Raw genomic sequence first — 20528 nt, forward strand, 5'->3', positions numbered from 1 at the left:
AGTCAGAGAAACATTAACACCCATAATGCACTGGGCTATGCTGTTGTCTATGGGGGGGGGGGGGCAGAACTATGGAAGTATGATTTGGGGACAGACTACATGAGCAAACATTAAATATCTCTCTTCTGCACATTACTTATATTGTTAACATAGAAACTAAAAAATGATCTATAACTAATAATTAAACTAACTGCGAGGCTCAGAGCAGCGCTTCTGATCAGTGCAGAGGAAGTGTGCTAGTTTCGAGGTGAGCTTATTGAGACAGGAAGGCAACATGCGGTTAGCAAAACTAAATACAGTACACACACACACACAGATTCACTGCAGGAAGTCACAACATGTTTAAAGCCTTTGTGCTGAGTTGCATGGTGTGAGATAACAACACACAGTCTGTTTCACACTCGAACACTTCTAGAGATACAGAACACTCACAACAGAAGCTTGTGCACACACACTTACTCTGCTTTAGTCAGGAACACTGCTTAGACCTCCACGGTTTTTATTTACAGCTCGTTATACACACTACACACTAACCCGAACAGAAACCTGACTTTTTTGTGTGTGGCTCAACTCATTTCTCAGTACAGATTTGTCTGTAAAACATGTTCTCTCTCTCTCCTCATGCATCTTTCTTCCAGTGTAACACACAGAGTCTGAAGAGAGTCAGGGAAGCACTGGGTGTAAAGCACTTTCAGATGTTTATTTACAGCCTCTGTCAGTCAGAGAGGAAGCGGTGTACATACAACATAAGAGCAAACTCCCTGAGTCTTTACAGATGAACACACGCTCTGCACAGACAGGAAGTGATTCTGTGACAGACCTGCGACACAAACACTGACATCTACACGTGTGTGTGTGTGTGTGTGTGTGTAGATAGATGGATGGTGCATACAGACACACAAACACAGATGGAGACAAAAGATCCATAGGAACACGAGACACGGTCAGTTGTGCAACACATTCAGGAAGACAGCTGCGGTTCTCCTACAGATTCAGGAGTGATTAGACTGAGCACTAAAGACATCTTACTTCATCTACATTATATTTACAGTGAGATCCACATACGACACTAATGGAGGATCTGCGTTACTCAGGAAAGCATGTAATAACAGGAATGAGCGCAGGACAGACTCACACCATCATCATCATGAATAATCGTCTGACACACACTCAGCATTTGTCCTCACACACACACACAGGTGGGAATAGATGTGAGTAGATCAGTTGTTGTGTGTGTCGGTGTGATTGTCTATTCTATGTGTGTGTGTGTGTGATCGTGTCAGTCAGTCGATCTTCTCTAGTGCTGAGAGTTCTGCATCTGTCCGTTCTGCAGGTTTCCGTCGCACTCTTCCTCGTCCTCGTCCTCCTCGCTCACCAGGAACTCCTCGGGAGGCCAGCGCAGCTCTCCGCTCTCCACCTCGCCCTCCGTTGGCTCCACCACGATCGACGGCAGACGGTCCTTCAGCTTACAGCAGCGCTCGAAGTCTGAGGGATCCGGGAAGATCTGAGCCGAGCAACAAGGAAAACATGTCAGATTATACACACACACACACACACACACACACACACGCATCTACTGACACACACACGCGCATCTACTGACACTGACACACACACACGCATCTACTGACACTGACCCACACACACACACACACGCACGCACACACACACACACACACACACACGCATCTACTGAGACTGACACACACACACACGCATCTACTGACACTGACACACACACGCATCTACTGACACTGACACACACACACACACACACGCATCTACTGACACTGACACACACACACACACGCACGCACGCATCTACTGAGACTGACACACACACGCATCTACTGACACTGACACACACACACACACACACACACACACACGCATCTACTGACACTGACACACACACACACGCATCTACTGACACTGACACACACACACACACACACACGCATCTACTGACACTGACACACACACACACACACACACACGCACGCATCTACTGACACACACACACACACGCATCTACTGACACTGACACACACACGCGCGCATCTACTGACACTGACACACACACACACACACGCATCTACTGATACTGACACTGACACACACACACACACACACATACGCACGCATCTACTGACACACACACACACACACGCACGCATCTACTGACACTGACACTGACACACACACACACACACACACACACAAATTTACTGCATTCACACGAACACAATCACACTCACATGAACCCTCGTGGACTCACACACATGCACAATGTCACACTCAAACACACACACTCACAAGCACACACTCAAACGCACTTGTGCACACACACTAACACTCTTGCACCCTAACACACTCTTACACACACTTTCACAATCACATTGACATAAACACTCACACACTGACATGCTAACACACTTGCGTACAGCACACACACATACACACTCCCTCTCACATACTGACACACATACACACACACACACACACATACACACTCCCTCTCACACACACACACAGGTTCTTCCCCTGACGTCCTGAAGTCTGGTTTCAGCTGAATTCTGGATGAAGCGTGATGTATTTTTAGCTCGGCATAATTCAGTGACATACATGGGCGGCAGGGAAACCAATAACACAATCTGGGCAACACGCCAGTGGAAAGAACATTAGTGTGTGTGTGTGTGTGTGTGTGTGTGTGTGTGTGTGAATGATGAGAAAGAAAACAGATGAAAAGAAGGACAAACAGAGCAAGGGATGTTCTATAACAGGAACTGAACCATGAGACCCTCGTCTGACCCCTGATCCATAAACAACAGCAGAGCATGAGACTAAAGATCCAAGACTAAAAATAACCATCAGCCATTAAACTCTGAACAAAACACCGAAGGAACAAGAACATCAGCCCTCTATTCTGAAGAGAGACTAAATATTTCCACAGCATCTCCTGAGATGCTTTAAGATCTCTCATGAAACTCTAGAGGAGCTCAAATGAGTTCATAAAAGGGGTTCGAATCCTCATGAACACTTGAGAAACAAACTATGGGGGAATAAAAACTGACTAAATATGTTGGGTGTGATGAACAGATGCGGTTTATTCTACAGAAAACACGGATGGAATCCAGTCATAAAGATGGATTTTACTGTATAAAACTAAATTAATTTGACAAATGTTGGATAAATAAATCAAAATTAGGGATGTGGACTTAATCAAATGGTTATATGGACTAGTGTGTGTAAGTTGGTTAAAATTGTATTAATAATAAAAATAATACAGTTTTCTAAAACCTTACTATATATAACAATTTTGTAAATCTCTATTGTGCAACACTTAAAAAAAAAAGGAATGGTTAAATTTCCATCTGAATACACTTCAAAATGTTAATTAATATCCGAAAGCTTGATGCATTTGTGTTTGATTAACAACATTTTTGATACATTTACATTCACGCATTTAGAAATCGCTTTTATCCAAAGTGTCTTACATTGCATTGATGATTTACACGGCATTAATTAATGCATTCGCACGAACCCATGACCTTAATGTTGCAAGCACTATACTGTTTGAGATAAATGGAAGAGGGGGAAAATTCCAATAAAACTTGGGATAACAAAATTGGATTTGGTGAAAAAATTTATTGAAATTTGGGAATAAATAAAAATTTTATTTAGGAAAAAAATAAAATATTTTTGGGGAGCTAGAGAAGACGGGAGCAGAGGAGAGAAGACGAGAGAAGACTAGAGAAGACTAGAGAAGACGAGAGAAGACGAGAGAAGACGAGAGAAGACCAAAAGAAGACGGGAGCAGACGGGAGCAGACGGGAGCAGAGGAGAGAAGACGGGAGCAGAGGAGAGAAGACAGGAGAAGATCAAAAGAAGACGGGAGCAGACAGGAGCAGACGGGAGAAGACGGGAGCAGACGGGAGAAGACGGGAGCAGACTGGAGAAGATGGGAGCAGACGGGAGCAAAGGAGAGAAGACGGGAGCAGAGGAGAGAAGACGAGAGAAGACTAGAGAAGATGGGAACAGAGGAGAGAAGACGGGAGCAGACGAGAGAAGACAGGAGAAGATCAAAAGAAGACGGGAGCAGACGGGAGAAGACAGGTGCAGACGGGAGAAGACGGGAGCAGAGGAGAGAAGACGAGAGAAGACTAGAGAAGACGAGAGAAGACAGGAGAAGACCAAAAGAAGACGGGAGCAGACTAGAGAAGACGAGAGAAGACTAGAGAAGACGAGAGCAGAGGAGAGAAGACGGGAGAAGATCAAAAGAAGACGGGAGCAGAGGAGAGAAGACGAGAGCAGACGGGAGAAGATGGGAGCAGACGGGAGCAAAGGAGAGAAGACGGGAGCAGAGGAGAGAAGACGAGAGAAGACTAGAGAAGATGGGAACAGAGGAGAGAAGACGGGAGCAGACGAGAGAAGACAGGAGAAGATCAAAAGAAGACGGGAGCAGACGGGAGAAGACGGGAGCAGAGGAGAGAAGACGAGAGAAGACTAGAGAAGACGAGAGAAGACAGGAGAAGACCAAAAGAAGACGGGAGCAGACTAGAGAAGACGAGAGAAGACTAGAGAAGACGAGAGCAGAGGAGAGAAGACGGGAGAAGACTAGAGAAGACGAGAGAAGACGGGAGCAGAGGAGAGAAGACGAGAGAAGACGGGAGCAGACAAGAGAAGACTAGAGAAGACGAGAGAAGACGGGAGAAGACGGGAGCAGACGGGAGCAGACGGGAGAAGACGGGAGAAGAAGGGAGCAGACGGGAGCAGACTAGAGAAGACGAGAGAAGACAAGAGAAGACTAGAGAAGACGAGAGAAGATGGGAGCAGAGGAGAGAAGACGGGAGAAGATCAAAAGAAGACGGGAGCAGACGGGAGAAGATGGGAGCAGACGGGAGCAAAGGAGAGAAGACGGGAGCAGAGGAGAGAAGACGAGAGAAGACTAGAGAAGATGGGAACAGAGGAGAGAAGACGGGAGCAGACGAGAGAAGACAGGAGAAGATCAAAAGAAGACGGGAGCAGACGGGAGCAGAGGAGAGAAGACGAGAGAAGACTAGAGAAGACGAGAGAAGACGGGAGCAGAGGAGAGAAGACGAGAGAAGACGGGAGCAGACTAGAGAAGACGAGAGAAGACAAGAGAAGACTAGAGAAGACGAGAGAAGACGAGAGAAGACTAGAGAAGACGAGAGAAGACGAGAGAAGACGGGAGAAGACGGGAGCAGACTAGAGAAGACGAGAGAAGACAAGAGAAGACTAGAGAAGACGAGAGAAGATGGGAGCAGAGGAGAGAAGACGGGAGAAGATCAAAAGAAGACGGGAGCAGACGGGAGAAGACAGGTGCAGACGGGAGAAGACGGGAGCAGATGGGAGACGACGGGAGCAGAGGAGAGAAGATGGGAGAAGACTAGAGAAGACGAGAGAAGACGGGAGCAGACGAGACCCTAAAGACACTTTATATGTTACCCTTGGGAGATATCATCAGGCAACATGGTGTTAGCTTTCACTGTTATGATACTCAGATCTATATTTCTTCGCGGCCCGGTGAAACCGAGCGGCAACCTCCCGCTCTCTCTCGTGAAGCAAATAAGGAAGTGACTAAAACTGCAATTCATCGACCGGCCGCTTGAGGCTGGCTGCAGAAGAGAGTCAGTCCCATACACTCCCCATGTTAAAATGCCCAACTTTACAGCAGAAAAAAACATGTTTACAGCCTGGTTTAAAAAATGAGTTTGGTCTATATTGCTAATTTTGTCCTTCATGACAACTGTGAGGGGTGTGAATGTTTTTAGAACTCATCCGTTTAAATTATATTAAGCCTTAAAATTCTGCATAATTAAGGGCGTGGCCACTTGAGTGACAGGTGGATTGCCGCTGCTGACAATGCCGTCGCGCTAGGTGGGCGTGGCTTCAGCAATCAGCTCCCGCCTTTTTGGCCATTTTTGATTATCCGGGAGAGTCACGCGGTGATGTGCTGCCAAGATGGCGACGGCCCGCTCTGCACACTTTAGGCTTCAAAACCGCTAATGAGGAGTCTATGGGTGACGTCACGGACACTACGTCCATATTATTTTACAGTCTATGGGTGAAACACACTAATTTGAAAAACTAATGGAATGCATAGTCGATATAAAAAACTGGATGACGAGTAATTTCTTACTGCTAAATTCAGAAAAAACAGAGGTGTTAATCATAGGGCCTAAAAACTCTGCTTGTAATAACCTAGAACACTGTCTAAGACTTGATGGTTGCTCTGTCAATTCTTCGTCATCAGTTAGGAACCTAGGTGTGCTACTTGATCGCAATCTTTCCTTAGAAAGCCACGTTTCTAGCATTTGAAAAACTGCATTTTTCCATCTCAAAAATATATCTAAATTACGGCCTATGCTCTCAATGTCAAATGCAGAAATGTTAATCCATGCATTTATGACTTCAAGGTTAGACTATTGTAATGCTTTATTGGGTGGTTGTTCTGCACGCTTGGTAAACAAACTACAGCTAGTCCAAAATGCAGCAGCAAGAGTTCTTACTAGAACCAGGAAGTATGACCATATTAGCCCGGTCCTGTCCACACTGCACTGGCTCCCTATCAAACATCGTATAGATTTTAAAATATTGCTTATTACTTATAAAGCCCTGAATGGTTTAGCACCTCAGTATTTGAATGATCTCCTTTTACATTATACTCCTCTACGTCCGCTACGTTCTCAAAACTCAGGCAATTTGATAATACCTAGAATATCAAAATCAACTGCGGGCGGCAGATCCTTTTCCTATTTGGCGCCTAAACTCTGGAATAACCTACCTAACATTGTTCGGGAGGCAGACACACTCTTGCAGTTTAAATCTAGATTAAAGACCCATCTCTTTAACCTGGCATACACATAACATACTAATATGCTTTTAATATCCAAATCCGTTAAAGGATTTTTAGGCTGCATTAATTAGGTAAACCGGAACCGGGAACACTTCACATAACACCCGATGTACTTGCTACATCATTAGAAGAATGGCATCTACGCTAATATTAGTCTGTTTCTCTCTTGTTCCGAGGTCACCGTAGCCACCAGATCCAGTCTGTGTCCAGATCAGAGGGTGCAGACGGGAGCAGATGAGAGAACGGACAAGAGAAGAGACAAGAACAGACGAGAGAGAGCAGAGGAGAGCAAATCTTACCTGGAAGGTCAGGCGTTCTTTGCTGGGACTGAGCCTCATGTTGTCCATTGGTGTGGCGCTGATCATCACGTCAGTCATCACGGCACACGCTACACGCTCAGCTGCACAGAACACAATACACACACACACACACACACAGTTACTCTCAATGCATTCCCATCATCAGCTAAGTCTCTGCTAGATTTGAAAGATCAGATCGCCCTACGTTTGAGAAGGACGAAGAAATCATTCTGCAAGTGTCTCACAATAAAACAAACTCCAAGCAGTGCCTTGCATCGAGTGAATATGTTTCGTACCGCACAGGCGTTTGCACGGTAATTGCTTTCTGAGCACAACAACATACAGGAAGCCCTCTGGTGATGCCTCCTAAAACACAGCTTCACTCTTCACCACAGTGGAAACCACCAAACCATCAGATCTTCTGCATCAACACTGACTCTCTCCCTGCAAAGCATGCTGGGATCCAGAAATCCCCTGTCCAACCAATGCCAATAAACGTGACTCATTCGCTCCAGACGCAAACGGATGAAGTGAACATCCATCTGACTCTCGTTAGCTCACTGAACTGATCTTCAGCAGGTGAGAATCAAGCAAAGGGGATCGTGGGATGCTAAAGATGATTGAGATTCCCTCATCCATGAGCCAAAAACACATTGCATAACAGTCAACACATTACAGCAAGACAACGTCAGCGGCTTCACCCATCATGGGATAATCCCAAAATCTCCCAACTGAGTGAAAATGTACAAGCTTTAATTTCACTAATGACCAATTCCACAGGAGTGTGTGCGACCACCGATCGGATCACAGTCATAGTGAAAGTGTGCAGGGGCGTGCATGAGGCGTACAGTGCAGATGCACCCAAACTTTCCACTGCCTCGGCTTCAAAGAGTCACCACACTGTGAGCGAAGAGCTGCTCACGGAGAGACTTTATATCTGCTTTAATGTGAGGTCGAGTCAATAACAGAATCAATGATTGATGACTTTTAAAAATAAATGAGTAAATAAATAAATAGAGCTCTAAAAGTGTCTCTGTTCAGATCAAGTCAGTTCAGATAGGGCTGCATAATAAACCATGTTTTAACAGTGAGCACAGTTTCTCTCTCAGAATCATCTGTGGTATCTGTCCAGCTGAACATGCTAACAAGCCTCCATAAGCTTTTATTTATTTACTCATTTATTTTAAAAAATCATTTTTTATTCATTCATGGTTGCAGTTGCAAAACTTTTGTCATTTTTAGCACCGTTTTTCATTATCTATATTGTAGCTTTATTTTTATTTCATTTTCAATTTCAGTATTTTAGTCAAACTGAATTAAAATGAGAAATACTTTTGAAACAAAATATAAAAAGCTTTTTATTTCACCTCATTTATGAATCAAGTAATGATGATTTTTTATTTATTATTATTATTGTTTTAATTCTATTTTTTAGATGTCAAGACCCCCCCCCCATCAGAGTTTACTGATGTCTGTGACCTTTATATCTCCCTGTCATTATTTACATTGATGCTTTCAGCAGATGCTTTCATCCAATATGATGGATGCTCATAATTAACCCTGATCAATATTATGATCATCATCTGAATACATCACAACAGTGGAACACCCGACACACACTTCACATCGCTTCTATATTGACTCCGAATGTGTGACTGGATTCGATGTCGGAGTTTCTCAGATCTCCGGGATCAGGTCTGACAGTGTGTATTTTTTTGTGTTTATTTGAATGCAACAAGTTCATATCAGACTCAAACTTTCCACCGCATAACGAGTTCAACATCAGTCCGCAAAACCAAACTAGATCAGTGTCAGAGTCAGTGATGAGTCTGATCCACTTCATTAACCTTCTGTCCGAGAGAAAAACATCCTGATCCACTTCTCTAAACGTGAAACACAGGTTTGATAAGACAGAAGACATGAGAAGGAAGCGCTGGCAGTGATCTTTCAGCAGAACGTCTAAACATCCTGCTCCGAGAAGAAGAACAGAACACACAGATCACAGAAGAGAGGAAGAGAGAGTCCAACTATCCACCTCCGGCTGAAACAATCCAGACGAGAGGACGACAGAAGCACGGCTCAGACTCATCTGATCAACACCTCGGAGTCTCAGATTAGTGTTTCAGCATCATCCCAACATTCAGCAGCGCATCACAGAAATAACTGACAGTTTCACAGAGCTTCACACAGAAAACATCTGGGAGAGCTTCTCTCAGACACGCTCCTGTGCTTTAGGCTCAGCATCTCATCACTAGCCTCAAATAAGTGACAGGATTCATCTTCCACACCACGAGCCAAACCCAAAGACCCTGGCGAGGGGATAACCAGATTACCCAGAGTGCATCTGTGCTGCGTTTAGGGGTTTTTAAGCTGTTCATGTTCAGAGGATCATCAGACACCTCATCTAACCCTAGAACACATAAAACCAGCTCATTTCGTTTAATCACAATCTCAATATTATCATTATTCACCGTCTGTTTGATTACGGGTAATTACTAACTGCATGATTCTTACTGTACTCTACACTAATAACCTACTCCTAGAAATATTGTAGAAATTGAGATTTACTGCAGAGCTGCTTTGCAACGACTGGTTTTGTGAAAAGCGCTATACAAATTAACTTGAACTAAACTGAATCATGACTGATCTGACGTCTGTGATTCTCTGAATTATGATATTCCTCGTATGACAAAATCACCAGAGCTTTGACATCAAATCAGTCTGAAAACACAGAAGCAATGATGTAAGCACTTCACTGTAGAACACCAGCAAACCAATCCAGCGGAGTCTGTGTGTAGAGCATCGTTTATCAGCTATGATTCTGCTTCTTATCAATTACATTATTAGATTCCAGTGCGGTGAAAAAACATGAAGTCAGATTTCTTCTGTGTCTCTCTTTGCTAAACATTGAATAACTGCTGAACTCCATGAGCTAAGATCAGCCGTCTCGATGAAGAGCTTGTGTGTAGAATAGAGAAGGATTCTGAATAAATGAAGGGTTTTTTATTTAATGAAGGTTGTGTTTCTCTCAGATTCTGAAGAAGATTATTAGACAACTAAACTAAATCTAATTTCTGAATGAATGACTCGAGATTCACGTGTTTCATTACTGGACAGAGACTCTATTGTCTTCTGTAGAGATGCTTTACAGCTGAAACTGTTTTTGTGTTATAACTGATGAACTTTGCAACTGTTTTGCTCTGATTATTAATATGAAGCGGTTTTGAAACGAACTGTATTGTATGAAGCTCTGCAGAAATGAATGTGATTTGACTCAATGAGCTCAAACACTGAAACTAAAACAAAACAATGATGATTCAGAGAGTGTGTGTGTGTGGATGTCTGAGGAAATACCCTGGTATCAGTCCCAGCAGCACAGAAGAGTCATCAGGAGCACAGGTGTGTTTGGAGAAATACACAACAATACAGTTATACATTTCTCTTTTAGGACAAAAATCATTAGGATATTAAGTAAAGATATGTTCAATTAAGGTATTTTGTACACTTCCTACCGTAAAAATATCAAAACGTAATGTTTGATCAGTAATATGCATTGCTAAGAACTTCATCTGAACAACTTTAAAGATGATTTTCTCAATATTTTGATTTTTTTGCTCCCTCAGATTCCAGATTTATAATAGTTGTATCTCAAACAAATATTGTCCTCCGAACAAACCAGAAATCAATGGAGAGATGATTTCTTCAGCTTCAGATGATGCATTAATCTCAATTTCTCAAAAAACTGCGCAAGTGTTTCTCCACGCGATCTCTTCTTGTGTGGGACACATGTTAATGGATCAGACATGACTCTGCGCTTTATGACGAAGCAGAACTCTTCAGTAATGATCAACACTGCTGATGTGATCTGCATCTGAGACAGCAGGAGAGAGAGAGAGAGACAGCAGTGATGGAACAGATTCCGAGAGAACGCGATTCATGACGGAAGGTGACCTTTGATTCTTCAGACGAATGAAGAAGTGAGTCAAACTGACCGTGCAGCGCTGAGACTGATCAGACTGATGAGTTACACACTACTGACAAACACGCGATCACAGAGCTGCCGAAAACAGGGAGACGCATGAAAGCAGCTAATGTATGAGTTTGAGAGAGAAGCTCACCTGCGAGCTCATCAGCAGACCCGCACACACGCGTTTATCCCGCTGCTGCTCGATGGAAATATCGCTGATCTCCGTCACACGACACACTCTCCTCCAGCTGCTCGATCTGCACATGAGCGCCTGCGCATGCGCTCTTATACAGGAGGCGTGGCCGACCGCGGGAGCCACGCCCACACCGGACCTCGCTCTCTGTGACCTCACGCTGGTCAGTGAGTGGACACGAATATTTATAATTAAACATATATATATATATATATATATACTTTTTTCCTTTAGTTTAATTGTCTGTAATATCATTAAAATCGCATACTCTATACAGATGTCACGCTGTTGGAGTTTATGAAGTATTTACACACGCTTAGCTATATATAAAAAAGAGTAATTGAAAAAATATATTTAAATGAATGCTTAAAAAACAAATTAATTAAAAAAAGTGCCAAGGATATACTATACACAGAAAAATAAGTGGCATAAATAAATAGCATATTAACCACACATATAATAAGCCAACAAATAAAAAAATAATAATAATAGAATTATCTAATTCCTTAAATACCACAGAACAAAGAGGTTTCTCACTGCTGAATGTATATATTATAAATGAAATATCCTATAATCAAGAGATTGATCATGCAAGCTCTCTATGTCTTAGTTTAAAAAGTAACTCAAATATTCGAAAAGCCAAAATGATGAAAAATCCAAATATTAGTAAAAGAAAGTTACACAACTCTTTGTCATGTATTAATCTAGAAAGCTCCCACCATAACCTCTTTGTATTTTGACAGTGCCAGAAAATATGAGTGATAAATGTTAAATATGTCTGTTCATTTGGCCATTTGATAAGCGAGTTATTATGTTTGATTACTAGATTGAGAAAGTATTCCTTCATGTTATATTTAGTGTCACTCGTGTCCTGAACAAGTTAGTCTAGTCAGGACTTTGTAAACTGAGTTGCAGGTCAGACTGGATCTAAAGGTCAGACTGGTTCCTCCAGGAGGTGTACTGCTGGGTTCTTCAGGGTTCTTCAGGCTCAGTCTAACACAGGGCTGTGTCTGTGGCCTACAGCGCCATCTGCTGGCACTCCAGTGAAAGTGACTACATTACATCAGCTGATAACCTCCATCTCGAGTCAGACAGAACAGATACAGCTCGAGGAAGAGCAGAGGAAAGATAAGAGAGGACACAGAGTAGGACACTAGGGGACATGTCCCTGTAAGAACTCGATTAAACAATGAAATAGATCTGTGTTGTGATTTCAGGTCAGTGTGCTAGATTACTTACAAACTGTGGTCTGTCACTGATTCCTAATTACATGACACAAATATGAAGTTAACATCATAATCCATTACATTACTTTTTAGGTAAAGTGAGATTACCCTTTTTTTTTTCTTTAGCTGTTTTTAAGACACTTTGCACTTCTTTTAGTTCTGACTCTAAAGGCTGCTGAGTGTAATTTGTCTCCAGACCGAGCACAGAAATCATTAGAGGGAGTGTTTTAATGATCCTGTGAATGCAGAATCAAATTGAATCACACTGAATTTAACTGTGAATCAAATTTAATTTAATTGTTCCCAATTTTGCAAAAATAGTTCATTAATCGACTCAAAAACCTATGAATCGTGAATCAAATCAAATAGCTGAGAAAAAAAATCTAAATATTGAGAAAATCATCTTTAAAGTTGTTCAGATGAAGTTCTTAGCAATGCATATTACTAATCAAACATTATATTTACGGTAGGAACTTTACAAAATATCTTCAAGGAACATTATCTTTACTTAATATCCTAATGATTTTTGTCATAAAAGAGAAATGTATAATTGTGACTCGTACAATGTATTGTTGTGTATTTCTACAGATATACGTCTGTGACACTGATGACTCTTCTGTGCTGCAGGGACACTGATATCTGGGTGAACTGTCACTTTAAGAGCCTCTATGAACTCTGTCTCTGTGTTTGCGGTCGTGTAGATGTGTTCACATGAAGGATTCTGGGTTCTCCAGTGTCTCGTCACGTGTTTTATCCCTGGTTTGGAGCTGCGTGTGATTTCTGAGAGCTGTATTGAACAGGTCACGTATACTGATGGGAAAGTTATGCATTACAAAGTTGCATTACTCCTAAAAAAGTAACGAATTATGTAACCTGCTTTTTATGTAAAGGAATGCATTACGTTACATTTGAATTACTTCTTAAATCTGAAAAAAATGTTATTTTACAGCTGTAAAAGCCCTTTCTCTCTGAAAGTGTAGTGAATGTGTCTCAGGCTGAAGGAAGTGTAAGTTCTGGTCTGTAGAGTAGAGAGAGCAGCTCAAACTAATCACATGAAGAAGAAACAACAACACTGTGCACAACTACAGTCAGACACACATCTGTTATTGATGTATAATCAGATCATCGAAGGTCCGTAGCAAAGATTTTAGTTTATAAAAGTGTATTAAATACATAAATGATATTTGTCTTATTTAACATATTTAATTATTGCAGGTTTGTATCATACTCTGAGTTTGCATGTGACTGTTTTTATTGATTTTGAGGAACACTAATTGTGTTTCTGAGTAAACACATGTTCATATTGAGTCTAGATCTACAGTGAGATCATGTTCACACACAACACTCTGATCTCTGTCTCCATGGCAACACCAGAGCTGTCACTCAACACATGAGAAACAAAGTAACTGAAGATACTGGAGTAACTCAGATATTTCCTTCTGAATTAAAAAGTGATGTGTTGCTTTACTAGTGACTTTAAAACTTCTGAATGTTGTACCTTTGCATGTTTTGAATCTAAAGTATCTAATAGCATTTAATAGCACTCTTCTTTCATGCTTACACATGCAGTTGTGTTTATCCAGTGCAGGATGAGTGTGTGAGTGTGTGAGTGTGTGAGCGATGAGCCGGACGCGTCTTCAGCTGACCGTGTGCTTTATTACAGTGATGAGAGTTAAAGAAGAAGTCCACTTCCAATATAACATTTCCTGATGAAGTTACTCGCCCCGTGTCATCAGGATCTTCATGTTTGGTCTTCAGTCACAAAGAAGTTCAGTTTTTTGAGGAAAGCGGTCCAGGAGTTTTCTCTACATGACCCCAGCCGAGGATTCAGGGCTTGTGCAGTGAAACACTGCTCATCTTCTTTAAAGAAATACACTTTAACCACAAATGTGTCTCTATTAGCTGATGTTGGCAAGGTGAACGCACTGACCCAGTGTTTTAATAAAGCCATCGTGCAGAAACAGTCATTGCTCTTCACAGAGAAGGTCAAACAAAGTCTAGTTGGAGGAGAACAGGAGATGATGAGAGTTTCTAAACGAAGAACTAACCACACATGAGCTTTCCAACAGGATTATACAATCTGTGTCGACACGCATCGCAGAGCATTTGTGTTTAAAACTGTATAGATATGAACTTTTTCAGAAAATTCACTGGATAAGACTCTTATTCCTCGGCTGGGATCGTGAGAAGCTCTTTAAAGCAGCTGACCATCACTGACCATCACTGAAGTCTGGAGAAGAATCCTGGAGTGTTTTCCTCCAAACCTTCCTTTCCCTGTGACTGGTCAGACCTGAGGAAGGATGACGCAGGGTGAGGGACTGGTGTCTCAGGATCTGGCGGCTGCAGACGGCAGGTTGATGAAGCTCTTCATGGGAGGCAGCGGTCTGATCTTGCGTCCGGCCCAGCCGCCCTTCCTCTGCCACAGGCCACTGCTCGGTCTGATGCCCAGCCAGCGGTTCCGGCCCGCCTTCCCAATCACACGCTTGTTGTGCTCCACATTAGACACTCTGCCGACCGTCACCATACACGTCTCCAACACCTAAGGACAGAAGCAGAGCCGAGCTGAGCTCAGACCGCACCGAATCTCAACCCAACCTGAAGACTAAAACCTGTCCGGCCAAACCTCACCTGGATCTGATGTTTGGACGGGAGCTGGACGATGGCCGTGCCGTTGACCTTCCGCAGCAGCACTCCACACGTTCCTGCACACACACACACACACACACACACACACACTGATGAGCAGCACACTCATTATCAACATTATCACACACTCCCCAGCATCATCTGGACACAGGAACAAACCGATCTGATGTGGCTTTATCTCAGAATGATGCAGAAGTAAAGTGGACATGTGATAATCACTGTTTCTCACGCTCTACAGAAGCGTGCTGCAGATTTACACAGCAAACACATGCGTGTGCATTTACAGAGCGTTCCTTCACCGCATGATTCAGTCTATTAAATACATTTACAGTCATCATAAATATGATGTGGGGCAGAAAATTTATAAATTCATATCACCTCATATATTTAATCAATTTCACACAAAGAGTGACATTTTTCTCCAAAAAATTACCATACGTGATGTAATTTAAAGTGAATTAAGAGACTTAGATAATGCACACTTATAGAAAAATGGCTTTATAAAGGTAAAAATGCCCATAAAATGTAAAAAAAAAACAGTTTAAACTTATTGGAAAAGACGAATTTCTGTCTGAGTGAGTGGATCATCACACAGAATATGAAGAATATCAGCACACTTCATGAGTCAGCAGGGAACATGGAGAAGTGTGAGGTCAGTAGTGCACACTATCTAGGGCTCCTGTGGGGTTAGTGCTGTACCTGCGGCGCGGATGTACTGCGCTCCCTTCCCGGGGAACAGCTCCAGATTATTGACCAGCGTGCCGACAGGAAGTGCCCCCAGCGGGTGAGAGTCTCCCTCTCTGGCCAGCACTGCCATGCGTCCGATGGCTCCAGATGTGCGGATCACGTCTCCAGCCTCCATGTGCTCTGTGGCGATGATCCAGCGCTTGCGGCTCCCGCCGGCCACCAGAGCGATGTCTGCGGACCTGACGGAGGACAGACACCAGTGAGGGGCGGAGCGAGCGGTCAGGACACCACCAGGACCTTCACTGACCTGCAGGGGTCGTATCTGACCTCCATCACCTTCTCCTCGATGGGCTGCTGCTCTTTACCAGCTTCATAACGCAGCCGCTGGAAGTCGATCATACGATAGCGCTGCTTGTGTCCTCCGCCGATCCGCTGTGTGATGATCCTACCTGCAGACAGCAGAAGAAGAGCTCACTACATCAGCACCGGCCCCAGCACTGACAGATCTTACACTTCCTGTTCCTCTACAGAGGGGGCTCGGCAGGAAATGGGTTAAGGTTCATTAGTCTGACCGGTGTAGTCTCGTCCTCCGGTCTTCTTCACGCCGATCGGTCGCACGGTGTATTTGTCCCTCTGTTTCCACAGGCTCCGGTTCTGCAGGTCACACGCGCTCGTCATGAAGCCGCGACTTCCGGTCACAGCAGCACAGACACCGGAAGCGACCGGGAAACCGGCGATCTGAGGACACGGAGTGTAAGATCAGGTGTGAGGTGAGGACTGATGAAGAGGAGGATGAAGATCTCACCTGAGAGGAGCCCAGAGACAGAGCCCTCAGTGCGCATGACAGCAGACCGACGCTCATCACTGCAATATCACAATAACACAGAGAATAGATCACTATAATAACACAGCGATACAGAGAACAACTCATGAAGAATCGTGATAATACATCTAATAAACCACAGAGTCACAGCAGCACGCTTTAAACCGGTTCTGTGAAGAAGCGAACGGATTGATCTGCAGTATATCTCTGATGGAGCACTGATATAAACTCACCGAGACTCTTCTGTACACTCTAAACACTGATGTTTATGTTCTCTCACTCTAAACACTGATGTCCTTCAGCGATCACACACACGCCGCGGGTCGCGCTCGGGTGACGTCACACGCTCGCCGCCGCAACTGCTCAGATCCGCCAATCACAGAACGCTCTTCTTTTTCTTCTGTAACGTTTAATCGCGGTTAGCAAACCAGCTTTGGTGTATATTCCGCCACCTACTGGGATGGAGTGTGAGGCATTGCTATCTGACATAAACCGGAGAGGAAGAAAAAAAAATTACTAAGTGAGGAAACCCCACCTAAGTTACCCTTTCTAACTTTCTATATTCTCTTATATAAATTAGTTGCTTTCAAAAAAAAACAAAAAAAAAAAACAAGAACTTCACATCCTTTGAAAGAACTATTAAGCATATTCGGCAAAGTTAAAGAATTTATACCAACAGAAATGAAATCGTTCCCTTTCATATGCCATTCAATTGATTATTACATGCTCTACAGTTTCTGGAAATCCACATTTATTGCACTGACCAGAACCCTGTTTCCCTGTCATTTGAAGTGATTTGTTGAGGGCAGAATGACCAGTTCTTAGACGAGAAATTACTATCTTCCTTTCTGTTGCCATAACTAATTCTAACTAAACCAACTTGTTTTTGTATTTTATACAGATGTCAACCTTTATTTCCTCTATCCCACCTCTCCTGCCACATATTTTTAATAGCGGTTTTAATTCAACTTTTCATTTCAGATTTACCCAAAGGTATTTCTAAATCAATAACATTGTGTTTAAGGGCATGTTTGGCTATCTTGTCCACTTCTTGTTACCCTCCACACCAACAACTACTATCGCTTTAGGAACTTGATTTTGTTTATCCTTTATATTTTTAAATATCTGGAGATCCACAGAAGGCACTGAGAAAAACCAAGGTGAAGATACTGGCAATGCTACTGTATGACTAATATTAACATTATTAATAGCTATTTGCTGAGTTTGCTTTTCTATTATCCATCCAAAGCTTTTAACCTGTGATTGTTCATATTCCCAGCAGTCTCCCAAAACATATTTAACTGGATGGATCCATGGGCATCTCTCCCATTTCTACCTGCAGTGATGCTACAGATGTTCTAACAGCTGATCCATATTATCCTTCGATAATCAATGGATGATCTAATTAATGCACAATGTACTCTCTTTAGTGAGTGTCTTGTGGCACCCCAGTCCAGTCCTGCCAAACATCTCAACACATTAACTCCTTTCTTACATTTATCGATTACCTTTTGAATATGTGCTCCAAATATTAGCTTTGAGTTCATCCATACTCCTAAATAATTAATAATAGACACTTGATCTAAAGTTTGCTTATATAACTTTCATTTAACTTCAAGGGATTTCCTCTTTTTTGAGAAACAAATTACTTGAGTTTTTGCTACTGAAAGAGGAAATCCCCACTGGTTAGTCCAGCTTTCAACAGTATCTATTGCTTTCTGCATTTTCTTCTCTAAATATCTTAAATTTCTTCCTCTTACCCATAAGGCTCCATCATCTGCATATAAAGACCTTCCTATTTCTGATCCTATTTCCATTTTTTTACCTATTTTGTCACAGTATTCTTTCCAGTACTTTCTTTTAGCTGCACGTATAACTTTCAATTTTGATGCTCTTTATATAAAAACATCAAATGAATATGATTTCCTTACTTTCTTTAAAAATCTATTCCTTATTTTAATTACCTAACTACACTCAACAGTCCACATTGGTTTATTTTTTTCTTCTTTAATCCACCTATACTTTTTAGTACTTCCTCTGCAACTTTACAAAGACTTTCACAGATTTTAATGTTATATTGCTACAAGGATGGGAGCCGAAATGAAGCGGCTCTTGAGGTTGGTAAATGCAGTCTCGGCTGCACCCGACCACCTGAACGGAATCACACATAAACACGCGTGGAAAACGAAATTAGAACTAGCTACTAAATTAGTTAAGAATGCCTATACATATACAGCTATGAATACAGCTATGATTCACGAACCCCAAACTGACTCAAATGATTCGCGATCCCGCTCCGAACTCCCGAACTGACTCAAATGATTCGCGATCCCCAAACTGACTCAATTGAAAACTAGCCTCTTGGCTAACTCTGGCATATTTTGATTTGTCATGTTAATATGCATTGTCCTTGTAATAAACTAAACTAAATTCGCGATAACGCTCCGAGCTCCTGATCTGATTAAAATGATTCAGGCCCCGAACTCCCGAACTGACTCAAATGATTCGCGATCCCCAAACTGAATCAAATGATTCGCGATCCCGCTCCGAACTCCCAAACTGACTCAAATGATTCGCTATCGCCAAACTGACTCAAATGATTCGCGATCCCGCTCCGAACTCCCAAACTGACTCAAATGATTCGCGATCCCCAAACTGACTCAAATGATTCGAAATCCCGCACCGAGCTCCCGAACTGACTCAAATGATTTGCGATCCCGATCCGAACTCCCGAGCTGACTCAAATGATTCGCGATCCCCAAACTGATTCAAATGATTCGCGATCCTGCTCCGTACTTCCGAACTGACTCAAATGAATCACGCTCCGAACTCCCGAACTGACTAAAATGATTCGCGATCCCGCTCTGAACACACAAGAACTCTTTGACCACAGCTGCTGTGCTTCTTAATCTCTTGCAGCAGCTCAACACTGGTTTTCTCTGAGGTGGTCGGATCACATCAGACTGTGGTTAATCTTGCAGATCATGACTTATATCTACTCTTCCTCTCCCTGCAGTTTGGTAATATAAAGATTCCTCCTTTGAACTCCCACCTCTTCTGTGGGTTTTATTGTTCTGGGTCTGAATTTGGGCTCCTGGGGTCTCAAAAAAAAATTTTTCAGTGTCCAAGGTGAACTTTATGACAACACCAGTGCTGTGCTAGTTACTAAAAAATATGCATTACTGTTAAAAGTAACTTTTTAGTTATTTTTTAAATAACTTCCTTTAATGTTCCCATTAATGTGCTTTTATGCGTTATAAACACAAAGTATAACAGAAAGTAATTTTTAAACACTATTTTGATTAAGTCAGACCAGCACAAACTGAATATTGTATATCACAAGGATTTCTGAAATAAATAACAAAACACCTGAATAATATATTCAGAATCAAAAACTAAAGTGGCTTCTGCATCATAAAAGCTGTTGTGTTGAGCCCTTAAAAATGTTCATTTCACAGCTTAAGTATGAAAACTATTAACAATGGACAACATAACACAGAACATTTTGAAATAAATAAATGAAAGCAATCTGAATTATTCAGAATCTATTTCGAGAAACATATATATATATATATATTGGGATGGGACAGGCAAAAATGTTGGCGGGACCTGGAATCGTAATAACACTTTGATCCCCAACTTTCTACACAAATATAGCATACCTTTTAAATAAATAAGTATAAACTGTAGGATTATATTTTAGTTTTTAACTCAATTGTACTCGCCCTGTGTCTTTATGCTCTCCTCCTGTTTGCTTTGGTGTGGCTGGTAAAGGACAGATCGTTACCGGCTGGTCGATGTGGTAAT

General features: G+C 42.3%; 2 protein-coding genes across 5 annotated transcripts in view; both read right to left on the reverse strand.

Annotated features, from left to right (window-relative positions):
* The window catches only part of LOC113056603 (protein LBH-like), an 11877-nt gene extending 459 nt beyond the window's left edge, over window positions 1-11418 (reverse strand). The window contains exons 1-3 of one of the 3 annotated variants that reach the window (XM_026223365.1): window positions 7385-7484; window positions 7180-7280; window positions 1259-1504 (exon numbers count right to left, since the gene is read on the reverse strand). In XM_026223365.1, coding sequence (XP_026079150.1) covers window positions 1298-1504; window positions 7180-7257 — 285 coding nt within the window. In that variant the 5' untranslated portion in view covers window positions 7258-7280; window positions 7385-7484 and the 3' untranslated portion in view covers window positions 1259-1297. Of the gene's footprint in view, window positions 1-679; window positions 1505-7179; window positions 7281-7384; window positions 7485-11297 lie in introns of those variants that run through there. The other 2 variants (XM_026223366.1, XM_026223364.1) reach the window with 2 other exon arrangements.
* A 2783-nt stretch (window positions 11419-14201) lies between these two features.
* mrpl2 (mitochondrial ribosomal protein L2) lies at window positions 14202-17108 on the reverse strand. 2 transcript variants are annotated; one of them, XM_026223368.1, is made up of 7 exons: window positions 16955-17108; window positions 16704-16762; window positions 16471-16636; window positions 16206-16347; window positions 15911-16137; window positions 15194-15267; window positions 14202-15104 (listed from the first exon to the last, which is right to left on the reverse strand). In XM_026223368.1, exons 2-7 carry the CDS (start codon window positions 16758-16760, stop codon window positions 14892-14894), a joined length of 879 nt encoding a protein of 292 aa, XP_026079153.1. In that variant the 5' UTR covers window positions 16761-16762; window positions 16955-17108; the 3' UTR covers window positions 14202-14891. The 2 variants fall into 2 exon arrangements, with proteins under 2 accessions (XP_026079153.1, XP_026079152.1); XM_026223367.1 differs by having other exon boundaries at window positions 17002-17094.
* Window positions 17109-20528: the final 3420 nt, after the last annotated feature.

The sequence above is a fragment of the Carassius auratus genome, chromosome 38 (assembly GCF_003368295.1).
Source record: "Carassius auratus strain Wakin chromosome 38, ASM336829v1, whole genome shotgun sequence".
NCBI classification, from domain to species: Eukaryota; Metazoa; Chordata; class Actinopteri; order Cypriniformes; family Cyprinidae; genus Carassius; species Carassius auratus.

What these genes read in the sequence shown, in the direction of transcription:
- mrpl2 (XM_026223367.1), bottom strand. An exon ending in CGGAGGACGAGACTACACCG is followed by an intron (nt 16,348 to 16,470) that starts GTCAGACTAATG and finishes TGCTGTCTGCAG; the next exon opens with GTAGGATCATCACACAGCGG. An exon ending in GTCAGATACGACCCCTGCAG is followed by an intron (nt 16,138 to 16,205) that starts GTCAGTGAAGGT and finishes GTCCTCCGTCAG; the next exon opens with GTCCGCAGACATCGCTCTGG.